At 42.4% G+C, this 26,799-nt stretch overlaps 1 protein-coding gene across 1 annotated transcript in view; it reads right to left on the bottom strand.

Moving 5' to 3' along the window:
• Positions 1-3,957: 3,957 nt before the first annotated feature.
• The window catches only part of LOC139540329 (transmembrane protein 263-B-like), a 51,731-nt gene continuing 28,889 nt past the window's right edge, over positions 3,958-26,799 (bottom strand). The window contains exon 3 of the mRNA XM_071344079.1: positions 3,958-6,048. Coding sequence (XP_071200180.1) covers positions 5,768-6,048 — 281 coding nt within the window. The 3' untranslated portion in view covers positions 3,958-5,767. The remainder of the gene's footprint in view (positions 6,049-26,799) is intronic.

Consider the following 26,799-nt stretch of genomic DNA (forward strand, 5'->3'; position numbering starts at 1 on the left):
CTTTTTTTTTTTCCCTGGGCGCGAAGTAGGACCTGTACTCGGCTCATGGAAGAACCTTTTTAAAGGTGAATATGATCTCTGGCTTCGATTTTCTTTGATACATGTCACAATATCATCCTAAAGTATGTTTTTTCAATATAGTTTAATTATATTATTGAAATTTATTCTGGACTTTAGACGTGATGCGACGCAAGAATTGGTTCAAGAATGAGAGGTTAGCATCGCACGGCAAGTGTGCTTGCTAATTCAAGAGGGAAATTGTTCGTTCTGGATCGAAATAAAGACGTTTCTGAACAAAGGACCCCTTGGAGAACATTCTGATGGAAGATCAACAAAGATAAGGACCCAATTTGGGATGCTTTTTCATATATCTGTCGAACTGTGCTAACGCTACCGTTTGACTAGAATCAATGCTGCTGTGTGCTAGCTATTGTAGTAAGCTAATATAACGATATATTGTGTTTTCGCTGTAAAACACTTCAACAATCGGAAATATTGTCTGTATTCACAAGATATTTGTCTTTCATTAGCTATCCACCATATATTTGTCTGAAATGTTTTATGATGAGTAATTAGGTAGTTGACGTTGGTGTCTATTTTCTCTGGCTACTCCCGTGCGATTTCTGACTGTAGCTATGATGGTAGCAGTAATGTAAAACTGATTTATAGCTAAAATATGCAATTTTTTTGAACAAAACATAGATTTATTGTGTAACATGTTATAGGACTGTCATCTGAGGTAGTTTTTTCTAGGTTATTTAGGTTGGTTCTAGGTTAGTTAGGTTGGCTTGTGCATGCTACCTGCAGCCTACTTGTGCTGTGAAAAATGTCTGTCTGTCTTTTTTTATTTGGTGGTGACCTAACATAAATATATGTGGTGTTTTCTCTGTAAAACATTTAAAAAATCGGACATGTTGGCTGGATTGACAAGATGTTTATCTTTCAAATGCTGTATTGGACTTGTTAATGTGTGAAAGTTAAATATTTCAAAGATTTTTTTTTTTGAATTTGCCGCTCTGCCTTTTCAATGGAATGTGGGAGGAGTGCCGCTAGCGGCACCCCTGGCCTAAACAGGTTAAACCTTTGTCTCACGGCCCTTTGTCTTCTGTTTCCTGATCCTGCCTGCTGTTCTTTACCTGCTTGACTCTGATTTGGATTACGAATATTTGCCTGCCTTGCCCAACGATTGCCTGCCCCTTGCACTGCAATAAACTCTGAGACTCGTACTATCTGCCTCCTGTGTCTGCATCTGGGTCTTAGCCTGAGCCATGATACTGTAAGTGTAGCTTTGCCTACGAAACATTTCATTATGTTTTGCCATGAACAGTTCTCATGGGCACACAAATCCTTAATGATGTAAGCCTATGCCATTGCAAAATCAAATCCTTCTAACCGAAAGAGTCAACTATAGACCTACTGTCATTAATTTTGGATGGATTAGATGCACATTGATGTCTAGCTATTGGCTAGTTGTCTAGTGATACCATCATCAGTTGATCCAAGAAAGAAAACAAATATTGATAGAAAATAAAAGCTAAATAAATGGTCTACATCTTTTAGCTATGGACGGCACAGAGAACACCAATACCCGAGCGCATCTGAAAAACAAAGCAATTAGCAATCTAAACAGCTGACTGACAACAGCAAACAATGATAAATCAATGGATAAATCTAATGCATTGGAATAAAGGCATAGGCTATGTTTTTAAAAATAACTTGGGTCTTTTTCTCCACTTCCTGCCTGAATGATGTGCCCAAAGTAAACTGCCTGTAGCTCAGGCCCTGAAGGCAGTATATGCATATAATTGGTACCATTGGAAAGGAAACACTTTGAAGTTTGTATAAATGTTAAAATAATGTAGGAAAATATAACACAATAGATATGGTAGGAGAAAATCCAAAGAAAAACCAACCAGAATTGTTTTTGAGAGCGAGACCATCCTCTTAGAAAGCAAGAGATAGGTCATATTGAAAACTAGCTCCCTGGATGCAATTCCTATGGCTTCCACAGTGTGACAGCAGTCTATGTTCAAGGTTTCAGACCTGTAACTTCAAAAACGAATAAGAAATAACAGTTTTAGTAGAGGGACACAGTCTTGGAAATTCGTGGTTGGGCGCGCCATGAAGACATTACGCACCTGCTAAAATCTGTTTCCTATTGAACATACTTCTTTCCTAAATAAATATTATAGTTTGATTACATTTTAGGGTATCTGAGGAGTAAATAGAAACGTATTTTGACTTGTTGAAACAAAGTTTAGGGGTAGATTTTCAGATTCCTTTCTCTGCAAGATAAACGAGTGGATTACTCAAATCGATGGCACCAACTAAACTGACTTTTTGGGATATAAAGAAGGATTTTATCTAACAAAGTGACACTACATGTTATAACTGGGACCCTTTGGATGACAAATCAGAGGAAGATTTTCAAAAAGTAAGTGAATATTTTATCGTTATATGTGAATGTATGAAACCTGTGCAGGTGGAAAAATATTTTGTGGGGAACCGTCCTCAAACAATCGCGTGGCATATTTTCGCTGTAATAGCTACTGTAAATCGGACAGTGCAGTTAGATTAACAAGAATTTAAGCTTTCAGTCGAAATAAGACATTTATATGTACATAAATGTTTAATATCCATAATATTTATGATTATTTATTTGAATTGCGCGCCCTCCAGGTTCACCGGAAGTTGTCCCGCTAGCGGGACACCGATCCTTAAGAAGGGTGTGTGGCAAACAAGTGGGCGAAAATGAGCAAGTACAACAAAAAAATCGATGTGTTTAAAGGAGCTCAGCTGAAATTCAGCACTACTGAGTGGACAGCTCTGTGGACAGAGAGACCACACCCAAAGTTGGACTTTCGTTGCATTTAGGGGGAGCTCATGTCTCATTCAGGGGAGAGGAGTAAAGGGATCTCAAACCAAGGTTTACTTGAACTTCCCTTTGTTTAAATGGACATACATTATACCAATAGGGAGACAGTGTAGCCGTATTCAATGCTTGAGCACTGATATGACCTATCAAGTCGACATGATCTGCTCTGAGGGGGTGATAGCAAGCATTGCATACTGTGGCTCTGTATGTATCTCTGTAGGATCCGATTATGCCCATTTAACATTGGCAATTATGAGTAATAACCAGTACTTCCTATCCCCTCCATCACCCTGGACAGGAGCGGAGACCATGTCAGTAAGAGGCACAGCTGCTAGACGAGGGCTGAAAGTAACATCAGAGATAGATCCAACTCCTCCCTTTGCCTAGGTGATTTGGTGATTCGGTACAGTGCACAGCACAGGGGAGAGATGATGGAGCACAGCTTGAGCCACTTCCCATATGCTCAGCCTGAGTCCCAAATGACACTCTATTCCCTTTATAGTGCCCTACCTTTGACCAGGGCCCATAGGGGCTTGTAATAGGTGTGGTGCTGACTGTTGCCATGTGTCACTGAACAGAATCATTATAGAGGCATGACCGAAGCCGAAATCAACCGCACATCCACATACGGATGAAATAGAAACTGGAAAGTACATTATTTCCCACCTTTGGAGTGGTTGAAAACAACTCAACCTGAACGTCTATCCTCGTCTCCTATCACTGCTCCTTGTACACAGCAAACGGCCACTACAGTATAAGGCGAGTAGCGGGAGAGAATAGTCAGCAACACCAGCAGAAGTAGAATACAGCAACACCGGCAGAAGCAGAAAGTCAAGCTTACTGAGATATGAGTCGAGGAAATGTATACTATGTAATACAAAAGCAGACGTTTGGTATATTCTGACAAATGTCTCTGCTTTTCCAATACATGTTATTGATTTCCTTGCTATCAGCTGGACCTATAACTGGACCCATAACTTCCTCTGAGGGTGAGGGTGGGGTAGAGAGAGGGCAGAGGGTCATACATACAGACATAAAGCAGTACCCTCTTTTAGCGACCGAATAAAATGCAACAATCTGAATTAAAATACAGAGTAGCTTTATTTATAGAACACAGCATCAGTTTTTGCAAAAATAGTTCTATCATAGACAAAAATCGACTTGGTCTTAAAAGTCCAGGGTATGCGTCCCAAATTGCACCATGTTCCCTATATAGTGCACTACTTTTGACCAAAGCCCCTATGGGCCCTGGTCAAAAGTGCTGCACTAAATAGGGAATAGGGTGTCATTTGGAACGCACACCAGGTTACAGTAACAGAGTCTCCGATACATATATTATCTAGCAGAAGTAAGAGCAGAGGAAAACAGTAAATAGACAGGACGAGGAAAAAGCAGAAAATGAAATCGGTGAGACTTGTCATAATAATAAACAGCGTACTGTGTACAGGAAGAAAGAAAAACGACTACTTGAAGCATGCGATGCATAACGTAAGGGCGTGGAAATGCCATGCCAAGAGTGTTCTCTTTCTAGTGAATATTCAAATGCAAAACAAAAAGAAAAACAAACCAAAAAGGAGAACAAAAAATAGATTGGCGTACAACTAATGTCTCATCAGAATGGACAGTAATTCAGTACTATGGTAATAATGTAAACCGTGTGGAAATGAATTAGCCTGTACCCAGATCTGTTTATGGCATCTTGTCAACTCATTTTCATGCCAAACATATTGGCGCCCAGAAGTGAATGGGATTCATGGAAAGAAGAAGCAGGTTAGTTTTCAACTGGCCCTCATACTCCGGGAATGTCAGTGTGAACTATCAACTATCAGTACTTATCTATCTAATGTGTGTACATTGTACAGGTAGGCACATACATATAGATTTGAGGAAAGTCCATACAAGTGAATGACATAGGATGAGTCCCACATGGCACCCTATTCCCTATATAGCGCACTACTTTTAAACAAGAGGGCCCTGGTAAAAAGTAATGCACTATAAAGGGAATAGGGTGACATTTGCCATGCAGGCATGAACTATGACCCTTGACCTTACGTACGTGTGTTTCGTTGGTGGTGAAATGGTGCTTAATTTATTCAAACAGCCCAGGACCTCTGCTGATATATGTAACATGTATACAAAAAGGTATTTTTCAGGATTTTTTAGATCCGTTTCTATACAATAACAAGCTTTATTTAACAGGTCTCCAACTCAACCAAAAAAAATCCCGTCACCTGTTGTACAATAAAAAATCCAAGTTGCAATGGAGTTTCAAGACTGCAAAGTCCCTCTCCTACCTTCTCAATCTGCATCAATAGGATTCACGTACCTATATCTATTATAACACATACTCTGTACATATTCACATACACACATCGTTTGGTGTCTATTCTCCGATCACCGATGTCAAACTGATGAAATTAAGTTGCGTAAAGTACCTTTCACTTTGTTTCAATACTACTGTAAAGATAATAAAACTGGAAGAATTTAAAATAAACTCAAGTCTTTGAGAAATGTGTAGATTTGTCCTTGCTGAATCGCTACCAAATTGTTCTTATGCATGACAAACATTGTGCGTGGTCGTCATATTATTATGCCCTTCCCACACCCAGATCAATCACAAAAACATGAGATCCCTCTCAGAAGTACATCGGCAGGAAGTTCAACGTTCCTATATCATCACAAATCCCATAAAATTCTGACTTGAGATCCGCAAGCTTAACTCGGCTTTTCACGCAAGTTTCCCATTGATGTCATTGAATGACTTACGTGGAAATCCAAGTTACTTGGGCTTATCTCAACTCTGAATCGTTACCATTAGTAACCAGATGGATCCTATGCACAGCAGACAGATAATGAAGGACGCATAGATTGGGGTGATAGTTGGGTTTAGGCCTAATCAGACTTATCCTTTTTCTTTGGTGTAACTTTACTGGCTACTGCGGATCCTACCGCTCCAACTCCTCCCGTCACCACGGAAACGCCTCCTTTGACTAATCCCACGCCGGCGGCCGGCACGCTGGTCACCACCGTCTTGGTGATGTCATAGCTCTTACAGCCCACCCAGGCCACGCCTCCCCATGTCGCGCCGACTGCCCCTCTGGTCATGTTGAAGAGACCGCCGGTCACCCTCCAGATGACCCCCGCCTCGGTCTTAGGGTGGTCCTTCTCTCCATCTGCGGGGGGGGGGGTTGGGAGAGAGGGGAAATGAGGGAGAGCAGAGGAGAGAGAGGGAGAAAAGAGGGAGAAAAAGAATATGATTATTTATTTATAGATTCATAGTTTGTGTCTAGGTACCTGAAAGAAAGTACCAGGTGAAACCTTTCCATTAGTCTTCTTCAGGGGTGTTCTATGGCTGTAGATGTTAGAGGAAAACAAAGCAGGTGACCTTTCCAGTCCCTCAGAGGAACAACAAGGACCACCATATGCCAATCCATCATCCTACATTTCCAACGTCACCCTATTCTACATAGTCGACTACTTTTGACCAGGCCCCAAAAAGGATCTGGTCAAAAGGAAAGCACTATGAAGGGACTATAGGGTGCCATTTGGGACACAGCGCCTCTCTTTAATAATAGTCCTACCTAGAATACAACATCTCAATACAAAGATTAATGTCACATATCTGCCACTTACTTACATAAGGAGAATGTTGAATTGGTGTTTGACTGTATCACTCATTATTGTAAATAGTTATTGTCTGACGTCAAGCCTCAGGTCCGCAAAAAAGTCCTATTACATGGCCTGACTGATACAAAGCTGATGATGGGGACTTGTGTGGACTAAGAGTTCACTTTAAATCGCTCATATTGTATTAATTTCCTATTCACATACAGTTGAAGTCGGAAGTTTACATACACCTCAGCCAAATACATTTAAACTCAGTTTTTCACAATTCCTGACATTTAATCCTAGTAACAATTCCCTGTCTTAGGTCAGTTAGGATCACCACTTAATTTTTATTTTTATTAAAAAAAAATTTTTTTTATCCCCTTTTCTCCCCAATTTTCGTGGTATCCAATCGCTAGTAATTACTATCTTGTCTCATCGCTACAACTCCCGTACGGGCTCGGGAGAGACGAAGGTCCGAAGCACAACCCAACCAAGCCGCACTGCTTCTTAACACAGCGCGCCTCCAACCCGGAAGCCAGCCGCACCAATGTGTCGGAGGAAACACCGTGCACCCGCCCCCACGGTTTAGCGCACACTGCGCCCGGCCCGCCACAGGAGTCGCTGGAGCGCGATGAGACAAGGATATCCCTACCGGCCAAACCCTCCCTAACCCGGACGACGCTATGCCAATTGTGCGTCGCCCCGGTCGCGGCCGGCTGCGACAGAGCCTGAGCGCGAACCCAGAGACTCTGGTGGCGCAGCTAGCACTGCGGTGCAGTGCTCTAGACCACTGCGCCACCCGGGAGGCCCACCACTTAATTTTAAGAATGTGAAATGTCAGAATAATAGTAGAGAGAATGATTTATTTCAGCTTTTATTTCTTTCATCACATTCCCAGTGGGTCAGAAGTTTACATACACTCAATTAGTATTTGCTAGCATTGCCTTTAAATTGTTTAACTTGGGTCAAATGTTTCAGGTAGCCTTCCACAATAAGTTGGGTGAATTTTGGCTCATTCCTCCTGACAGAGCTGGTGTAACTGAGTCAGGTTTGTAGGCCTCCTTGCTCGCACATGCGTTTTCAGTTCTGCCCACACATTTTCTATGTGATTGAGGTCAGGGCTTTGTGATGGCCACTCCAATACCTTGACTTTGTTGTCCTTAATAAGCCATTTTGCCACAACTTTGAAAGTATGCTTGGGGTCATTGTCCATTTGGAAGACCCATTTGCGACCAAGCTTTAACTTCCTGACTGATGTCTTGAGATATTGCTTCAATATATCCACATAATTTTTATACCTCATGATGCCATCTATTTTGTGAAGTGCACCAGTACCTCCTGCAGCAAAGCACCACCCCAACATGATGCTGCCACCCCTGTGCTTCACGGTTGGGATGGTGTTCTTCGGCTTGCAAGCATCCCCCTTTTTCCTCCAAACATAACGATGGTCATTATGGCCAAACAGTTCTATTTTTGTTTCATCAGACCAGAGGACATTTCTCCAAAAAGTATGATCTTTGTCCCCAGGTGCAGTTGCAAACCGTAGTCTGGCTTTTTTATGGCGGTTTTGGAGAAGTGGCTTCTTCCTTGCTGAGCGGCCTTTCAGGTTATGCCGATATAGGACTCGTTTTACTGTGGATATAGATAGTTTTGTACCTGTTACCTCCAGCATCTTCACAAGGTCCTTTGCTGTTGTTCTGGGATTGATTTGCACTTTTCACACCAAAGTACGTTCATCTCTAGGAGTGTTATGAATTTTATGTATAATGATGTAAATTATTACAAAGATGTACAGTATACGTTTAAAGTAATGATAGGACTATAACTAACAGAATTCTACCCTGTCTCTGTATTTGAATGTTTTTGCAGAGGAAAAGAGGAACTGTTGACAGACAACTTGTGACAGACAACTTGTGAACCTGATAACAGGAAAGAGTTCTCGTCCCCACCCTGGGAGGCGAGAAGCCGTTAGGCTTGCAGTAGATCGTGTAACATGTGGCGGGATAGGATAAGCAATGTATGTGTTGGAATAAACTTGTGTTATAAAGCATTGTCATTGTCAGAGAAGAGGAGGGACACTTATTTTTTTTATTTTTTTTATTTCACCTTTATTTAACCAGGTAGGCTAGTTGAGAACAAGTTCTCATTTGCAACTGCGACCTGGCCAAGATAAAGCATAGCAGTGTGAACAGACAACACAGAGTTACACATGGAGTAAACAATAAACAAGTCAATAACATGGTAGAAAAAAAAGAGAATCTATATACAATGTGTGCAAAAGGCATGAGGTAGGCAATAAATCGAATAATTACAATTTAGCAGATTAACACTGGAGTGATAAATCATCAGATGATCATGTGCAAGAAGAGATACTGGTGTGCAAAAGAGCAGAAAAGTAAATAAATAAAAGCAGTATGGGGGTGAGGTAGGTAAATTGGGTGGGTAGTTTACAGATGGACTATGTACAGCTGCAGCGATCGGTTAGCTGCTCGGATAGCAGATTTTTAAAGTTGTTGAGGGAGATAAAAGTCTCCAACTTCAGAGATTTTTGCAATTCGTTCCAGTCGCAGGCAGCAGAGAACTGGAAGGAAAGGCGTCCAAATGAGGTTTTGGCTTTAGGGATGATCAGTGAGATACACCTGCTGGAGCGCGTGCTGCGGGTGGGTGTAGCCATCGTGACCAGTGAACTGAGATAAGGCGGCACTTTACCTAGCATAGCCTTGTAGATGACCTGGAGCCAGTGGGTCTGACGACGAACATGTAGCGAGGGCCAGCCGACTAGGGCATACAGGTCGCAGTGGTGGGTCGTATAAGGTGCTTTAGTAACAAAACGAATGGCACTGTGATAAACTGCATCCAGTTTGCTGAGTAGAGTATTGGAAGCTATTTTGTAGATGACATCGCCGAAGTCGAGGATCGGTAGGATAGTCAGTTTTACTAGGGTAAGTTTGGTTATGTGTATGTATGACGTTATGTGTGTTATATAAACTAATGTGCATGGTATTATGATTTAGAGCTCTAGCGAATAAACATGGTTGACTATTGTAGACTGGCTGTGCCTCTGTCTGTTTCATTTCAACCAGAATCTTACAAACTCTGGGTTGCAGACTGAGTATTTTGCTAGATGTTAAGTTTATGAACATTAAGAACATAATTCTCTTAACAAGGAGACAGAACGCGTCTCCTTCCTGAGCGGTATGACGACTGCGTGGTCCCATGGTGTTTATACTTTTGTGCTATTGTTTCTACAGAAGAACATGGTACCTGCAGGTCGTTTGGGAATTGCTCCCAAGGATGAACCAGACTTGTGGAGGTCTACAATTATTTTTCTGATGTCTTGGCTGATTTATTTTGATTTTCCCATGATGTCAAGCAAAGAGGCACTGAGTTTGAAGGTAGGCCTTGAAAAACATCCACAGGTACACCTCCAATTGACTCAAATGATGTCAATTAGCCTATCAGAAGCTTCTAAAGCCATGACATAATTTTCTGGAATTTTCCAAGCTGTTTAAAGACACAGTCAACTTAGTGTATGTAAACTTCTGACCCACTGGAATTGTGATACAGTGAATTATAAGTGAAATAATCTGTCTGTCAACAATTGTTGGAAAAATGACTTGTGTCATGCACAAAGTAGATGTCCTAACCGACTTGCCAAAACTATAGTTTGTTAACAAGAAATTTGTGGAGTGGTTGAAAAAACTTCCGACTTCAACTGTACACTATATATACAAAAGTATGTGGACACACCTTCAAATAAATGGATTCGGCTATTTCAGCCACACCCGTTGCTGACCCGTGTATGAAATCGAGCACACAGCCATGCAATCTCCAAAGACAAACAATGGCAGTAAATGGCCGTACTGAAGAGCTCAGTGACTTTCAACGTGGCACTGTCAAAGGATCCCACCTTTCCAACAAGTCAGTTCATCAAATTTCTGCCCTGCTAGAGCTGCCCCAGTCAACTTTAAGTGGAAACATCTAGGAGCAACAACGGCTCAGCCGCCAAGTGGTAGGCCACACAAAGTCACAGAAAGGTGCTGAAGCACGCAGCGCATAAAAATTGTCTCTCCTCGGTTGCAACACTCACTACAGAGTTCCAAACTGCCTCCGGAAGCAACGTCAGCACAATAACTGTTCGTCGGGAGTTTCATGAAATGGGTTTCCATGGCCGAGCAGCCACACACAAACCTAAGATCACCATGCGCAATGCCAATCGTCAGCTGGAGTGGTGTTAAGCTCGCTGCCATTGGACTCCGGAGCAGTGGAAACGTGCTTCCAACTTTGTGGCTGCAGTTTGGGGAAGGCCCTTTCCTGTTTCAGCATGACAATGCCCCCATGCACAAAGTGAGGTCCATAAAGAAATGGTGTGGAAGAACTTGACTAGCCTGCAGAAAGCACTGATCTGAATTGGAATGCCGACTGCGAGCCAGGCCTAATTGCCCAACATCAGTGCCCGACCTCACTAATGCTCGTGGCTGAATGGAAGCAAGTCCCTGCAGCAATGCTCCAACATCTAGTGGAAAGTCTTCCCAGAAGAGTGGAGGCTGTAATAGCAGCAAAGGGGGGGACCAACTCCGTATTAATGCCCATGATTTTGGAATGAGACATTCGACGAGCAGGTGTCCACATACTTTTGTAATGTACATTACAATATACAGGTAACTGCCAAAATAAAGGAAACGCCAACATAAAGTCTCTTAAAAAGAATTTGGGCCACCACGAGTTCCCAGAACAACTTCAATGTGCCTTGGCATAGATTCTACAAGTGTCTGGAGGGATGTGACACCATTCTTTTCCAAGAAGTTCCATACTTTGGTGTTTTGTTGATGGTGGTGGAAAACGCTGTCTCAGGCGCCACAAATTCATCTCCCATAAGTGTTCAACTGGGTTAACATCTTGTTGCACGCACGCACACACACAGAGAACAAAAATATAAACGCAACATGTAAAGTGTTGGTCCCATGTTTCATGAGCTGAAATAAAAGATCCCAGAAATGTTCCATATGCACAAAAAGCTTATTTCTCTCAAATTTTGTGCACAAATTTGTTAACATCCCTGTGAGCATTACTCCTTTGCCAAGATAATTCATCCACCTGAACGGTGTGGCATGTCAAGAAGCTGATTAAACAGCATGATCATTAGACAGGTGCACCTTGTGCTGGGGACAATAAAAGGACACTCTAAAATGTGCAGTTTTGTCACACAACACAATGCGACAAATGTCTCAAGTTTTGAGGGAGCATGTAATTGGCATGCTGACTGCAGCAATGTCCACCAGAGTTGTTGTAAGATAATTGAATGTTCATTTCTTTACCATAAGCCGCCTAACAACGTCGTTTTAAAGAATTTGGCAGTACATTCAACCGGCCTCACTACCGCAGACCACGTGTAACCATGCCGGCTCAGGACCTCCACATTTGGTTTCTTCACCCGCAGGATCGTCTAAGACCAGCCACCCGGACAGCTGATGAAACTGAGGAGTGTTTCTGTCTGTAAAAAAGCCCTTTTGTGGGGAAAAACGTATTCTGATTGGCTGGGCCTGGCTCCCCAGTGGGTGGGCCTATGCCCTCCCAGGCCCACCCATGGCTGCACCCCTTCCCAGTCATGTGAAATCCATAGATTAGGGCCTAATGAAGTTCAATTGACTGATTTCCTTATATGATCTGTAACTTACTAAAACTGTTGAAATTGTTGCATATACATTTTTGTTCAGTATATATAGAAAAGACAAGTCCTGAACACTTGTACTTGACTCCCCCCCTTCTAGCTCTGAGTTTTCTGATAGCTACTTCATTTCGGAAAAGTGTACTTACTATGCCTGTGATATGTGGTCGTCCCACCTGGCTATCTTAAGATGAATGCACGAACTGTCATTCTGGATAAGAGCATCTGCTAAAATGTCGAATGTAAAACATGTGAGTATCGTGACAATATCGTATTGTGAGGTCCCTGGCAATTCCCAGCCCTAAATACAACTACATACACTTTATTGAAGCTGTCACCCACACAAGCCTGTTGGTATAAAAAGCTTATTAGTGGAAACTTGGCTTTACAGCTTGGGGAAAATAAAGGCACCTATAAAATGGGTAATGGTGTGTATGGTCTATGTAAGGTCTGTGGCTGTAGTGAATCACAATGCATGTCCATGGTTGTTGCCACTGCGTACAGATGACTGAGTCATAGGCTAAGGCTTTCAAATGTGGCATAAAATATGGACAGAAAAAGTAACTTCATAGGGGAGAGAGAGAGAGAGAGAGAGAGAGAGAGAGAGAGAGAGAGAGAGAGAGAATGCTTTGGCAATATGTACATTTTAACGTCATGCCAATAATCAATTGAAATTGGGGGAAAAGTGTACCATGCTAATTCATGTCTCCAGTGTTTAGTGAAGTCACATTAATTTCCTGATTAATACATCTACATTTTTGGGTAAATCCAGCCCATTGACTTCATTGTACAGTAAAAAAGGCATTTGCCGCCCATCACCTACTTCCTAACACAGATATAATGTACCACTTCACCCTGGGTGATAAAGTACCCCCTATCCCGTCCTTGCATGATTTGACACAGTGATGTATATTCTCCCGTCTCAATCCAAGCATAACATCGAGGTGACAGCACTGTATGTCTTTCAGCCCCCCTTTCCCCTCCCACACCCTTTGGCTTGACAAACATGAATTCCCTAATGTCGTAGCTAGCGAGGAGTGAGTGGTGAGCTTTTCATGTCGTCCTTTTTACACTGACAACATGTCTTTATAGAAGGATTAGCCATCCCGCTCCTCGAGGGCCGCCACTATGCTATCGGACCCGCCACTATCTGACTGAGAACATGAACATTATACACGCAGGCTCCTTCACTTTTCTGCTAAAAAGTTGTATAGGACAAACAGGCCCCTGTTAAAGTGTTGTAACAGTAAAATAAAGAAAGTGAAGTAGCCTAATAGTAATCTGCAATTGGCTTACTGTTCAATAACTACCTGGAATACTATTCAACAGTTAATAAAACACATTTCCAGTAGCTTCCCATCTGCATTAGGTACAGATATAAAACCAACTGCGTATTAATATGTAGGCCCGCCAACAAATTCTGTCTCTTTCCCAGGCTGTGCCAAGTGTGTTGGCAGAGCCGTTACCATATGCTATTTATAGACATCTTCATCTGTGGCTGAAAGAAGCATATCCATGCACCCCCTCCTATACACACTGTCATTATCTTCGCCACGTCAACCCGCACCTCTGAATGGTGGAAGGTCTGTAATAGCCCTTCATTCACATGGCCCTAGTCAAAAGTCGTGCACTACTATATAGGGAACGGAGTGTCATTTGGGATGTGTGCCCTAGATCTCTTGATGCTGTCTATCCTCAAACATGGAGGCTTCTCATTAACAATAATGGAGGCCAAGACACACTAACACCAACTGTCACTAACGCTCGGTGTTATCACAACCCTGAGGGGTGAGCTATGGTAGAATGTCACAACCTTACACTTCCTAAGCAACGCCCTAACGTTCTACATCATTAAGAGTAGGCCTATCAGGAATTCTGCCTGGGTATGAACTCTCTGGAGATGTGCCTTCAGAAAATGCCTTCAGAAAATATTCCGGACCTCCACATTTTCCCCCCACATTTTGTTACGTTACAGCCTTATTCTAAAATGGATTAAATACACACAATACACCAGAATGACAAAGCGAAAACAGTTTTTTTAGAAATATTTGCTAATTTATTTACACAGAAAAACCTTATTTACATAAGTATTCAGACACTTTGCTATGAGACTCGAAATTGAGCTCAGGTGCATCCTGTTTCCATGAATCATCCTTGAGATGTTTCTACAACTTGGAGTCCACCTGTGGTAAATTCAATTGATTGGACATGATTTGGAAAGGCACACATTTGTCCATAAAAGGTCCCACAGTTGACAGTGCATGTCAGAGCAAAAACCAAGCCATGACGTCGAAGGAATTGTCCGTAGAGCTTATTTTTTTAAATAATTTCGCAAAAATGTCTAAAAACCTCTTTTTGCTTTGTCATTATGGGGTATTGTGTGTAGATTGATGAGGGAAAACTTTACAGTACACTGCTATAAAAATTATAAAACAATTTTGTTATGTTGGGCACCTACTGACCAAAAATATTTTTTATGATGTTTTGATAAAATAAAGGTTTAAGGAAATACAGGAAGACACCACATTACTACAAGACAAAACAGCTCAATCAAGCCTGATGGTCTTGTAAGTATAAAAGCAAAGCTAGCTTTCATTTAATTATAAAAAAGCATGAAAACGTAGTGTAATGGAAATAGGTCTTACTGTAGTGTGTGAAGAATCCAATACTTTACCTTGCATGCGGTACAAATCACATTATTGTGGAAGCACCTCTTCTAAGAGTATAAATTATAAACTGTTGGAGAAGGCAAACAGCCGAAGCAACCTGCCTACACATAGTCTAAAATACAATACCAACATAGCTACTGCAGGAGTTCAAAGCTGTGTGCTGTAAAACCTTGGTAGAGCATGGGTGGAATAGGTATTGCTGTGCTCATGTGAATTTCCTTTATTTCTCGGCCTCAAACCAACGCAGTTTCCCTTAACACCGTGTTTCGTTTTTAATAATAATAGTATACATTTTTTTCTGGAAGAATTTCAAATGTAATTAGAGGTAATCACAATAAGCTTATCCTTTCCCAGAAGTCACTTTAGGCACAATTACAGTATTGTACAGTAAACCCTTAAATCAGACAAAAAAAAGACACGTTTTTGATTCCAAACTTGTGCAAGTATTGTGGACTGCATACTGTGACTTTTAAGAAATACACTAAGGCACAGAGACACATGCTAGAACTAAGAATATCATTCCTTTGAACCTCTGCGCTTTTGAAGAGCAGTTGTGGTACTGCTCCCTGAGGAACCCAATAAGCCGCATCCTTGTGTTCAACTGGGAAGAAGGCAAGGGAACTTTAAAGTGTCTGAAATGGCACCCTATTCCTGTGCATGCTCGCAACTTCACGATCAAAGGAGAATCAGGCCGGTGAGGGTTTGAAGGTCTTTCTATGAGGCGGCTGAGGCAGTGCTCTGGCCCCTATGGATAGCCTTGCTCAATACAACCTGATTATGCACCACAGCAATAGGCGATCTCTTCTTATTTACTTTTATTTACTCAAGGGAGCCCAATTGAGACCAGTGTCTTATTTGCAATGGTGCCCAGAGGGAGAAAAAAAATCCTTCAACACAACAACAAAAAAGATAAAAACTACAAGACAGTTATAAATACATTACATCATGCTATTACAATAAGTTACTGTATAATAGTCAATTGAAACAATTGCCCAGACTCATTTTACAACAGTCTTAAACTACCTGATCGGCACCAGGGAATTTGCCATTTGTTTTGTAAGGTATTCCATAACTGAGGTGCGTTAAAACTAAAGGTGGAGTTACCAAACTTTGTGGCGACGAGCGGGACCTCCAGAGTTAACCAACCCTGCAAACAAGTTTGGTATCTCATATTTTTATATTTCAACAGGGAAGTGAGATATGATGGAAGTTTGTGGAGCAGAGCTTTGTAAACACGAAGCGAGTAATGTAGTGATCTACGGGACTTTAGTGAGGTCCAGCCAACCTGATATAGGATGCAGTGATGAAAATTAAAACTGTCACCTGTAATAAAGTGAAGGGCGCTACGGTAGATGGTAACCTATGGCTTAAGAGTAGTAGCTACTATATGTGACTCGTTTCAGGAAACTAGGCATATGTCAAGCATCACTACTTCACATGAGAGCCATTTGAACGTAAACTTATTTCAATCAAAACGCGTTTTTTGGCAGAAATCCCCTCTGGAAAATGTGAACTTTCATGTACCTTAATAACAAACTTGTATGCTATCTGTAAATACGAATAAAATTGTTAAATTACGAGTCAGGTTGGTTTAGCCACCAAAAAAGGCAGGAACCTTCCCGCTAGCCATGATTGGCTGAAATAATGGGTGGGCTGGACATGCTGAGAGATGAGAATTGCTCCACTTTCTGGAGTTTTGAAAACAGTGGAATGCGTGGAAATAGAGTATGGTAGCTAAGGAGATGGAGAAAATTATGGCGTTTGATTACAAATATGCAGAGGGAGTCAAAAAGTGTGCTACAAAACATCTGTCTCCGGATTACATCTTCAAACTAAGTGAAACCATGGCATCCATGACAGAAAGGGAGAAGCGTCCATCCATGTATATGGGTAAAATAGTCTAGCTAGCTCCATTTTCAGATATCACACCTTTCTAATTATTTCAGAAAGTTGTTTTTTATCAAGTTAAAGCGTTATTTTAGCTAGCTAGCTAATGTTTCCTGGCTGGCTCGCTAGCTAACGTTGAGTGTATGATCTGTGTAGTAATATTATTTGTATCTCAGAGCCATTTGCATTTCTAGTTATAGCCTAATATTAGCGAGCTAGCTAACATTGAACCTGGTTGGTTAGCTACCTGCAGATTCATGCAGGGTAGTAATGTTATGAGTTGGGATTATGGTTCATTATTTAGCTATGTCTAAACATAAGACCCCACTATGCAAGTAACCATTTCAATATAATGTTCATGATGGGGGCCTCCCGAGTGGCGCAGCAGTCTAAGGCACTGCATCACAGTGTTGCAGCGTCACTACAGTCTGGGATCAAACCCAGGCTGTCTCACAACCGGCCGTGACCGGGAGTCCCATAAGGGAGGGTTTGGCTGGGGGGGCTTTACTTGGCTTGTTGTGGCGGGCCGTGCGCCTGCAGGCTGACTTCAGTCGTCAGTTGAACAATGTTTCCACCGACACATTGGTGCAGCTGGCTTCCGGCTTAAGCGGGCGGGTGTTAATCTTTTCACACGTACCAACAAACGGGTGTGATCATTCTACAGTGGTCCCTGGAGCGTACGCTCAAACCGGTGTGATTAGAATGCTTATTTAGAACGTCCAGTTTCGATTGATGCAACAATCAGCATTTGAGCTGGCTACACTGTTTTTTTATCAGAAGCATTTTGCACAAACCAGTCCTTACAAAGTTATGTCCAGAATGTGACCAGTTTATTTTTGGATGCAATGTTCAGACATTCACAGAAGTTTCTACAGCATAACACAATCTTCCAAACTGGAAAATGTAGGCTACATTTGTCCTATCGCTAACTGAGGAAAGATAACACAAATCAGTCATATTTTTATAACTCTCGGCCGACAGAAACTACAATATTAATTAGCTAATAGCAATTACTATTTATAATTCAGCACGTGTGAGCTCACCATTGATCTAAATAATTGAGTAAAACACTTTCTAGAAATCGTAAGTAATCCGACGATGGGTAGTTTGTGCGCACCGTTTGTTTTTTCACATCAACCAAAGATAATAAGAGGAGATAAGATGAGTTACGTATATTTATAGTATACATGTTGAAGGGGGTGTGTCGTCTACAATCATTCACTTCCCTTCATTCACTTAGGGAAGTTTACCCGAAAGATGAGTGAACCATTCCCTCACCTCATTATACCTTCTTTGGTCTGACAGACATTTACGTGATCAAATCACATTTTATTTCTCACATACACATGGTTAGCAGATGTTAATGCGAGTGTAGCGAAATGCTTGTGCTTCTAGTTCCGACAATGCAGTAATAACCAACGAGTAATCTAACCTAACAATTCCACAACTACTACCTTATACACACACAAGTGTAAAGGGATAAAGAATATGTACATAAAGATATATGAATGAGTGATGGTACAGAACGGCATAGGCAAGATGCAGTAGATGGTATAGAGTACAGTATATACATATGAGATGAGTAATGTAGGGTATATAAACATAAAGTGGCATAGTTTAAAGTGGCTAGTGATACATGTATTACATAAAGATGGCAAGATGCAGTAGATGATATAGAGTACAGTATATACATATACATATGAGATGAGTAATGTAGGGTATGTAAACATTATATTAAGTGGCATTGTTTAAAGTGGCTAGTGATACATTTTTACATAAATTTCCATCAATTCCCATGATTAAAGTGGCTGGAGTTGAGTCAGTATGTTGGCAGCAGCCACTAAATGTTAGTGGTGGCTGTTTAACAGTCTGATGGCCTTGAGATAGAAGCTGTTTTTCAGTCTCTCGGTCCCTGCTTTGATGCACCTGTACTGACCTCGCCTTCTGGATGATAGCGGGGTGAACAGGCAGTGGCTCGGGTGGTTGTTGTCCTTGATGATCTTTATGACCTTCCTGTGACATCGGGTGGTGTAGGTGTCCTGGAGGGCTGGTAGTTTGCCCCCGGTGATGCGTTGTGCAGATCTCACTACCCTCTGGAGAGCCTTACGGTTGTGGGCGGAGAAGTTGCCGTACCAGGCGGTGATACAGCCCGACAGCATGCTCTCGATTGTGCATCTGTAGAAGTTTGTGAGTGATTTTGGTGACAAGCCGAATTTCTTCAGCCTCCTGAGGCTGCTGCGCCTTCTTCACAACGCTGTCTGTGTGGGTGGACCAATTCAGTTTGTCCGTGATGTGTACGCCGAGGAACTTAACTTACTACCCTCTCCACTACTGTCCCGTCGATGTGGATAGGGGGGTGCTCCCTCTGCTGTTTCCTGAAGTCCACAATCATCTCCTTTGTTTTGTTGACGTTGAGTGTGAGGTTATTTTCCTGACACCACACTCCGAGGGCCCTCACCTCCTCCCTGTAGGCCGTCTCGTCGTTGTTGGTAATCAAGCCTACCACTGTAGTGTCGTCCACAAACTTGATGATTGAGTTGGAGGCGTGCATGGCCACGCAGTCGTGGGTGAACAGGGAGTACAGGAGAGGGCTCAGAACGCACCCTTGTGGGGCCCCAGTGTTGAGGATCAGTGGGGTGGAGATGTTGTTACCTACCCTCACCACCTGGGGGCGGCCCATCAGGAAGTCCAGTACCCAGTTGCACAGGGCGGGGTCGAGACCCAGGGTCTCGAGCTTGATGACGAGTTTGGAGGGTACTATGGTGTTAAATGCTGAGCTGTAGTCAATGAACAGCATTCTCACATAGGTATTCCTCTTGTCCAGATGGGTTAGGGCAGTGTGCAGTGTGGTTGCGATTGCGTCGTCTGTGGACCTATTGGGTCGGTAAGCAAATTGGAGTGGGTCTAGGGTGTCAGGTAGGGTGGAGGTGATATGGTCCTTGACTAGTCTCTCAAAGCACTTCATGATGATGGAAGTGAGTGCCACGGGCCGGTAGTCGTTTAGCTCAGTTACCTTAGTTACCAGAATGCATTGTATAATGTCAACAAACATAGGTGTCCATTACAATCTATGCAATAATCAGAATGCATTATTTGTCATCAGAACTCGAAAACGTGAATAAAACTGTAAATACATTTTGCTCCATACATAAATAGATACATAGATACGGGGCGGGAGGTAGCCTAGTGGTTAGAGCGTTGGACTAGCAACCAAAAGGTTGCAAGATCGAATCCCCAAGCTGACAAGGTAAAGATCTGTTGTTCTGCCCCTGAACAAGGCAGTAGGCCGTCATTGAAATATGAATTTGTTCTTAACTGACTTGCCTAGTTAAATAACGGGGAAAAAATTAAAAATACATACATACTGTATGCACCTACAGTAGAAACGACAACACGATACAGACAATTAGCAGGCAGCGTGTGTTAACTGTCCTGTTGTGTAATAATTACATTTTGGGCTGGCCTTCCGGGCAGTGCTAGCTGTGCCACCAGAGATTCTGGGTTCGAGCCCAGGCTCTGTCGCAGCCGGCCACGACCGGGAGGCCCATGGGGCGGCGCACAATTGGCCCAGCGTCGTCCGGGTTAGGGAGGGTTGTGGCCGGCAGGGATATCCTTGTCTCATCGTGCACTAGCGTCTCCTGTGGCGGGCCGGACGCAGTGCACGCTGACCAGGTCGCCAGGTGTACAGTGTTTCCTCCGACACATTGGTGCGGCTGGCTTCCGGGTTGGATGTACATTGTGTCAAGAAGCAGTGCGGCTTGGTTGGGTTGTGTTTCGGAGGACGCATGGCTCTCGACCTTCGCCTCTCCCGAGTCCGTACGGGAGTTGCAGCGTTGACACAAGACTGTAACTACTACCGATTGGATACCACAAAATTGTGGAGAAAAAAAGGGGTAAAAAAAATATTTAAAATAAAATAATAATCACATTTTGGAACAGTGAGTGCCTTCTGACATCAATTTCTTTCCATTGTTCCTCAACTGCATTTCTAACTCTGAGTCTCTACTTTTATCCAATGTAAAAAACAACATTTCAAATTTTGCAACATAAGACTGAATCAAGCCGATCGGTCACATATAACCTACACAGTGTTTCAACTCGGAACCAACCCACTAATTCTACACAGCATCCTTTCCATCCTCTGCAGTGAGAATGTGAGATACATCAAATCTAGGCCTATATACCATCCATAGAACCGAATTTCACTGACCGATAATAAACCAAGCTGCTGATGGAGCCAAATATTCCCTCACTGCCTGTGTGCTGGAACAACCTCTAAAACGATCCATTGACTGTGTCCTAAATGGCACCCTATTCCCTGCATAGTGCACTACTTTTGACCAGAGCCCTATGGTAGTGTAGTGTACTATATAGGGCAGGGTTATTAAACTCTTACCCTATGAGGTCTGAAGCCTGCTGGTTTTCTGTTCTGCCTGATAATTAATTGCACCCACCTGGTGTCCCAGGTCTAAAATCAGTCCCTGGATAGAGGGGAACCATTTTTTAAAAAGCAGTGGAACTGGCCTTGAGGTCCAGAGTTGAATTTGAGGGATATAGGGAATAGGGTGCCATTTAGGACACATCGTGTCTCTTCTTAGTGAGGAGCTCCTCTCAGGGGGCCAGTATATTGCAGAGGTAAGGTATGCCTACCATAATGCTTGCCATAAATAATAATCCCATAAAACAAAAAGACAATGGCTCCCTCCCAAATTGCAACCTCTTCCCTATGTAGTGGACTTCCTTTGACCAGGGCTCCAATCAAAAGTAGTGCACTATATAGCGTAAAGGGTGCTATTTAGGACATTGACAATAAACCTGTTGAGGGTATAATATCTGCATGGTAGTTAAACTCTAACAGAGGAGAGAGCTATAGCAGCCTGCAGGCTAATTCAGCCTCTGCTGAGTCTCAGGGAATAGGGCAGCGTGCCAAACGGCACCCTATAATAGCATTCCCTATATAGCCCCATAGTTTCTGGTGAAAAAAATAGGGTCCCATTTGGGACGAGGAGGAAGAGGATCTAGACTGCAGCATGTAGATACTGCAGTGTGGAGACTACCAAGTCTCAGATGGACCATTACAGGCACGCACACACACACTAGACCATTAGAGACTAGCTTTAATGTGCGCTGATAAGCATACAGAGAGCTGGGAGTTGCTGCTCGTGGCATGGCATCATCTCTCTCCTTTGTGTGTGTGTGTGTGAGAATGTTACATGGGACCCTGGTGGACTACTGTACAGTATATAGATCCTCACTCAGCCCCTACCTTGGCCTCCACCCTAGTAATAGACTATTCTCTCTGCTACCGGACGGCAAGTGGTACCGGAGTGCCAAGTCTAGGTCCAAGAGGCTTCTAAACAGCTTCTACCCCCAAGCCATAAGACTACTTATGACAATCTAATCAAATGCCTACCCATAATATTTGCATTGTCCCCCCTTTACGCCGCTGCTACTTTCTGTTATTATCTATGCATAGTCACTTTAATAACTCTACCTAGATGTACATATTACCTCAATTACCTCGACTAACCGGTGCCCCCGCACATTGACTCTGTACCCGGTATCCCCTGTATATAGTCTCACTATTGTTATTTTACTGCTGCTCTTTAACTACTTGTTACTTTAATTTCTTATTCTTACTCATATTTTTTAAACTGCATTGTTGGTTAGGGGCTTGTATTAAGCATTTCCCTGTAAGGTCTATCTGTACCTGTTGTATTCGGCGCATGTGACTAATACAATTTGACTTGATTAAGCACCTCATAACATCTTAATGGGAATCCCAGGCCTGCTCCTAAGTGATTACACAACCAAGAGCTCCATGCATGCAGCTATAACAGACACGATCTATCTACCTGGTCCCAGATATTTTTGGTCTGTTTTGCCAACAGTGTTAGGGGTGACAATGGCAATAGGAGACAAGGTTATATACTGAGTAGGGCTGGGAATTGCCAGGGACCTCACAATACAATATTACCACGATACTTAGGTGCTGATATGATATGATGTCCCAAACATATTGCTCACCCTAGCCTGCTGCAGTGGGACAAGACAGAGCCATAACAACGAGTTTTGATCAGTCATGGAAATATAGGGACAAATACTGGAGTTTTGGGGAAGGTGCAGACAACAAGTACAAAAACAATATTGCGATATTGTCAAAATGACACGATATATCATCAAGAATAATATCCCGATATGTAACAATCGATTTTTCTCCCCCATCACGAACATAGCAGATGCCATTCGTCCTGGGCCTGCATTGCAGCTTAAAAGGCTAACCAGGACTTTTCTGTGTTTATTTATTTGAGAGCTTTATGCGAAATACAGCTCGCCTCTCTGATCCTTTAATATCCTTACGTGTTTAAGTAAGTATGACTTTACACTTGACTGGTCCATAACAAATCACCAAAAGAACAGCTGGATTCCTCTGCATGCACACAGACACACACACATGCACACACACACAGACACACTCGCTCTATGCTCTCAGATAAGGCTATGGTGTTTAGCTTTCACAGCACACACAGCTTTGCGTTTAGTGTGTGCCTGGACCTTGGATTCGTCAAACCATTTCACAATCACAGTCTTTTTGTCGGATTAGATTTGTCCTATTTCTCGAAAACACGGCTTAGCGCTAAAACAATTCTATACACAAGGATGTGAAACAGAGAATGATATCAATACCATACTGCTCTCTCAATCAATAGATAGCTCTGAGTATTTGGGACAAGGTGCGAAGAGGGAAGGCAGGAAGCCTCGAGGTAAATACAAACACTAGTCTATGTGAACAAGGAGAGCAGTCGGAACTCAGGAGATCTACAGTGGAGACTACCACCTCACCTCAGTGTCTCATTGAGGGAGATAACAGGAGAAATAAACGTCGCATCTGATACAGGCTGTTAGTGTCCCCAGCAACCTGGAAATAGTTGGTAAGTACACAACAAACACAATAATTGTGATTTCTCCAGATTGAATGTAATATAATAACTGTTATGTCTACTTTAAGGAATAATAGACTGGTTCTGTGTCTTAGGCTGAGTTTACACAGGCATTTAAAAAAAAATATATATCATTAAAAACGAATTGCTCTTTGGACCTATCAGATCAGCTCTGAAAAAGATATGATGTGAATGGTCAAAAGATCAATTAGTGGAAAAAAATATCAGAATTGGGCTGCCTGTGTAAACACAGCCTAATTGGTTCGACTATCAACCTCATCTAAAAGGCAATGGGGGTAAAAATTGACAACAAATAGACCTGTTATTTAAATATAAGAACCAGAATAGACCCCAAATAACACATTTGTTCACAATTTGTTAGACTAATTTCTAAACCCAGAGGCCCAAACATTGCCATACTTCCGGGAACACCTCGTGAAGAAGACTCGACAGACCAGACAGGGGTTTGGGGATTCAATGGGAGAAATGACATTTTTGTCTTTAGTTGTTCATTTTCTCCTAATCTAAAGCCAAAACCTAGTTTTCGAGCCAATGTCTGAAGTAGCTGAACATGTTATTACTCCAACCTCGTGAAAGTGACACGTATTCATTTCAGTCAAAAAAACGGCACGAGACGACCGTTAGGCCTGATAACGTGTTTCTGCACATTAGCTTAGCTAGCCAACATCACAATGACATCGCCTATAAGCATGATCAAGAATTTATATTGGAGAGGGCAGTTTCTGGATATCCTAGTTTGTAGTGTCTTTGCTAATTCCACACTGTTTCTCAATTACCTGAAAATAAAATGACAGTTCACCGACTGTTTTTGTCACCATACAGCCTCCCCCACATCACCCCAGAGTGAGCCGAGCATCTCTCTCAGCTTCTCTCTCAGTGCTTCTTAATTAGTGTTGTCTCAAGGAAGACAAAGCAATGCGGAGCTGAGCAGTGCTGACTGAGGTGATGACTGTAGTCTCAGTGAACTCAAACCTTCTCTACGGTACAGCACACCTCATATATGCAATGCAATTATAAGCTAGCTGCAAGAATCTCGACCTAGCAATTGAAATTATGCGTTTCTCACTCAGATGCCTTGGACCGGTGCTACACTAACACTTTAAGGCACCCTGTTCCCTATTTAGTGCACTACTTTTGTTGACCAGAGCAAAAGTAGTGCACTACAAAGGGAATAGGGTGCCAATTGAGACGCAACCACAAACACTTTAAAAACTCACTCTGTTTTGCTTAGCTTCAAGTTCCTCGGGCGTACACATCACGGCGTACACATTGCAAACAATCTGAAATGGTCCACCCACACAGACAGTGTGGTGAAAAAGGCGCAACAGCTCTTCTTTAACATCAGAAGACTGAAGAAATTTGTCTTGGCCTCTAATTTGTCTTGGCACCTAACACACTTTTACAGATGCACCATTGAGAGCATCCTGTCGGGCTGTATCACCGCCTGGTACGGCAACTGCACCGCCCGCAACCGCAGGGCTCTCCAGAGGGTGGTGCGGTCTGCCCAACGCATCACCGATCACACTACCTGCCCTCCAGGACACCTACACCACCCGATGTCACAGGAAGGCCAAAAATATCATCAAGGACATCAACCACCCGAGCCACGGCCTGTTCACCCCGCTATCATCCAGAAGGCGAGGTCAGTACAGGTGCATCAAAGCTGGGACTGAGAGACTGAAAAACAGATTCTATCTCAAGGCCATCAGACTGTTAAATAGCCATCACTAGCCGGCCTCCATCTAGTACTTGCCCTGAACTTAGTCACTGTCACTAGCCGGCTACCACCCGGTTACTCAACCCTGCACCTTAGAGGCTGCTGCCCTATGTACATAGTCATGGAATCAGTGGTTACTTTAATAATGGAACACTCGTCACTTTAATAATGTTTACATACCGGTTTACTAATTTCATATGTATATACTGTAATCTATTCAATGCCACTCTGACATTGCTTGTCCTAATATTTATATATTTCTTAATTCCATTCTTTTACTTTGAGTTTTGTGTGTATTGTTGTGAATTGTTATATACTACTGCACTGTTGGAGCTAGGAACACAAGCATTTCGCAACACCCGCAATAACATCTGCTAGATACAGTATGTGCACGTGACCAATACAATTTGATTTGACATAGGAATGATTTGGTTTGACCTACCTACAGCGGCGTCAAATAGGACACTTACTCGGCTAGACTCTCTTGTTCGCAGCAAGGCCAGATCCGTTCTAGACCTGACAGGGTTGATACCCGGACTGCATTCTTTATAAAGAATTGGACTTGCTACTTGCACACTCAGTATTATAGAAACAATCTCTAAACATAGGCTGAGCAATAGGCTTGACTTCATAAGCTCCTTATAATATAGGATACTGAAATAGCATGGATAGGGCTACATTGAAATGTTTCTTTCAGAAGAAATGTGAAAAGCGTATGCATAACCATGGTAGCAATTGAAAGGGAACGGTTTGGAGATAATGGGAAAATGTGAGTACACAGCCAAAGGTGAGTACACAACAGTTCACCCGACACAAGACTGAATCCAAACATGACACTGTTGATTTTATGTTCATTTGACATTTACTGTACTTTTCGCAGCATTTGTTGATAACGTAAATCTGAAAATACTCCGGATACATTCAATGACATGATGTTCCTGGAAAATGTGGGACAGGTGCAACATAAGACAAAACAATTACAAGGATTTGAGTGAGAGGAATAACTGGTGTCTCCAAGTGGCCACAAAGTGTGCACAGTTCCTAAGCAATTTCAATGCCCTTTTATGACTCAAAGAAGAGTCTTCAACTATAAGATACTTTTTTTGAGCTCTCCTAGCGGTGCCATTGAGGAATTTGAGCAAGCACACTTGTAGTTGTTTTGTTCGGGAACAATCACACAATTACTGTTGTTGCTTAGGCAATCCAAAAACGGTCCCATAATTAATCACAATCTGGGTCAGGTGGGAATGATTTGGAAGATTGTTCTATTGCCAACATGACTAGCTAAGTTATAAAATACGATCTTACAGTGTTACCTGTCAAATGGCAATAAAAAAAATATTGGGGGTGTGTATAGAAAGGAGTCATGATTGCATTCAGGTGCATGTGCGCCGGCTAATTTTCTTCACAAT

The sequence above is a fragment of the Salvelinus alpinus genome, chromosome 15 (assembly GCF_045679555.1).
Source record: "Salvelinus alpinus chromosome 15, SLU_Salpinus.1, whole genome shotgun sequence".
In the NCBI taxonomy this organism is placed as follows: Eukaryota; Metazoa; Chordata; class Actinopteri; order Salmoniformes; family Salmonidae; genus Salvelinus; species Salvelinus alpinus.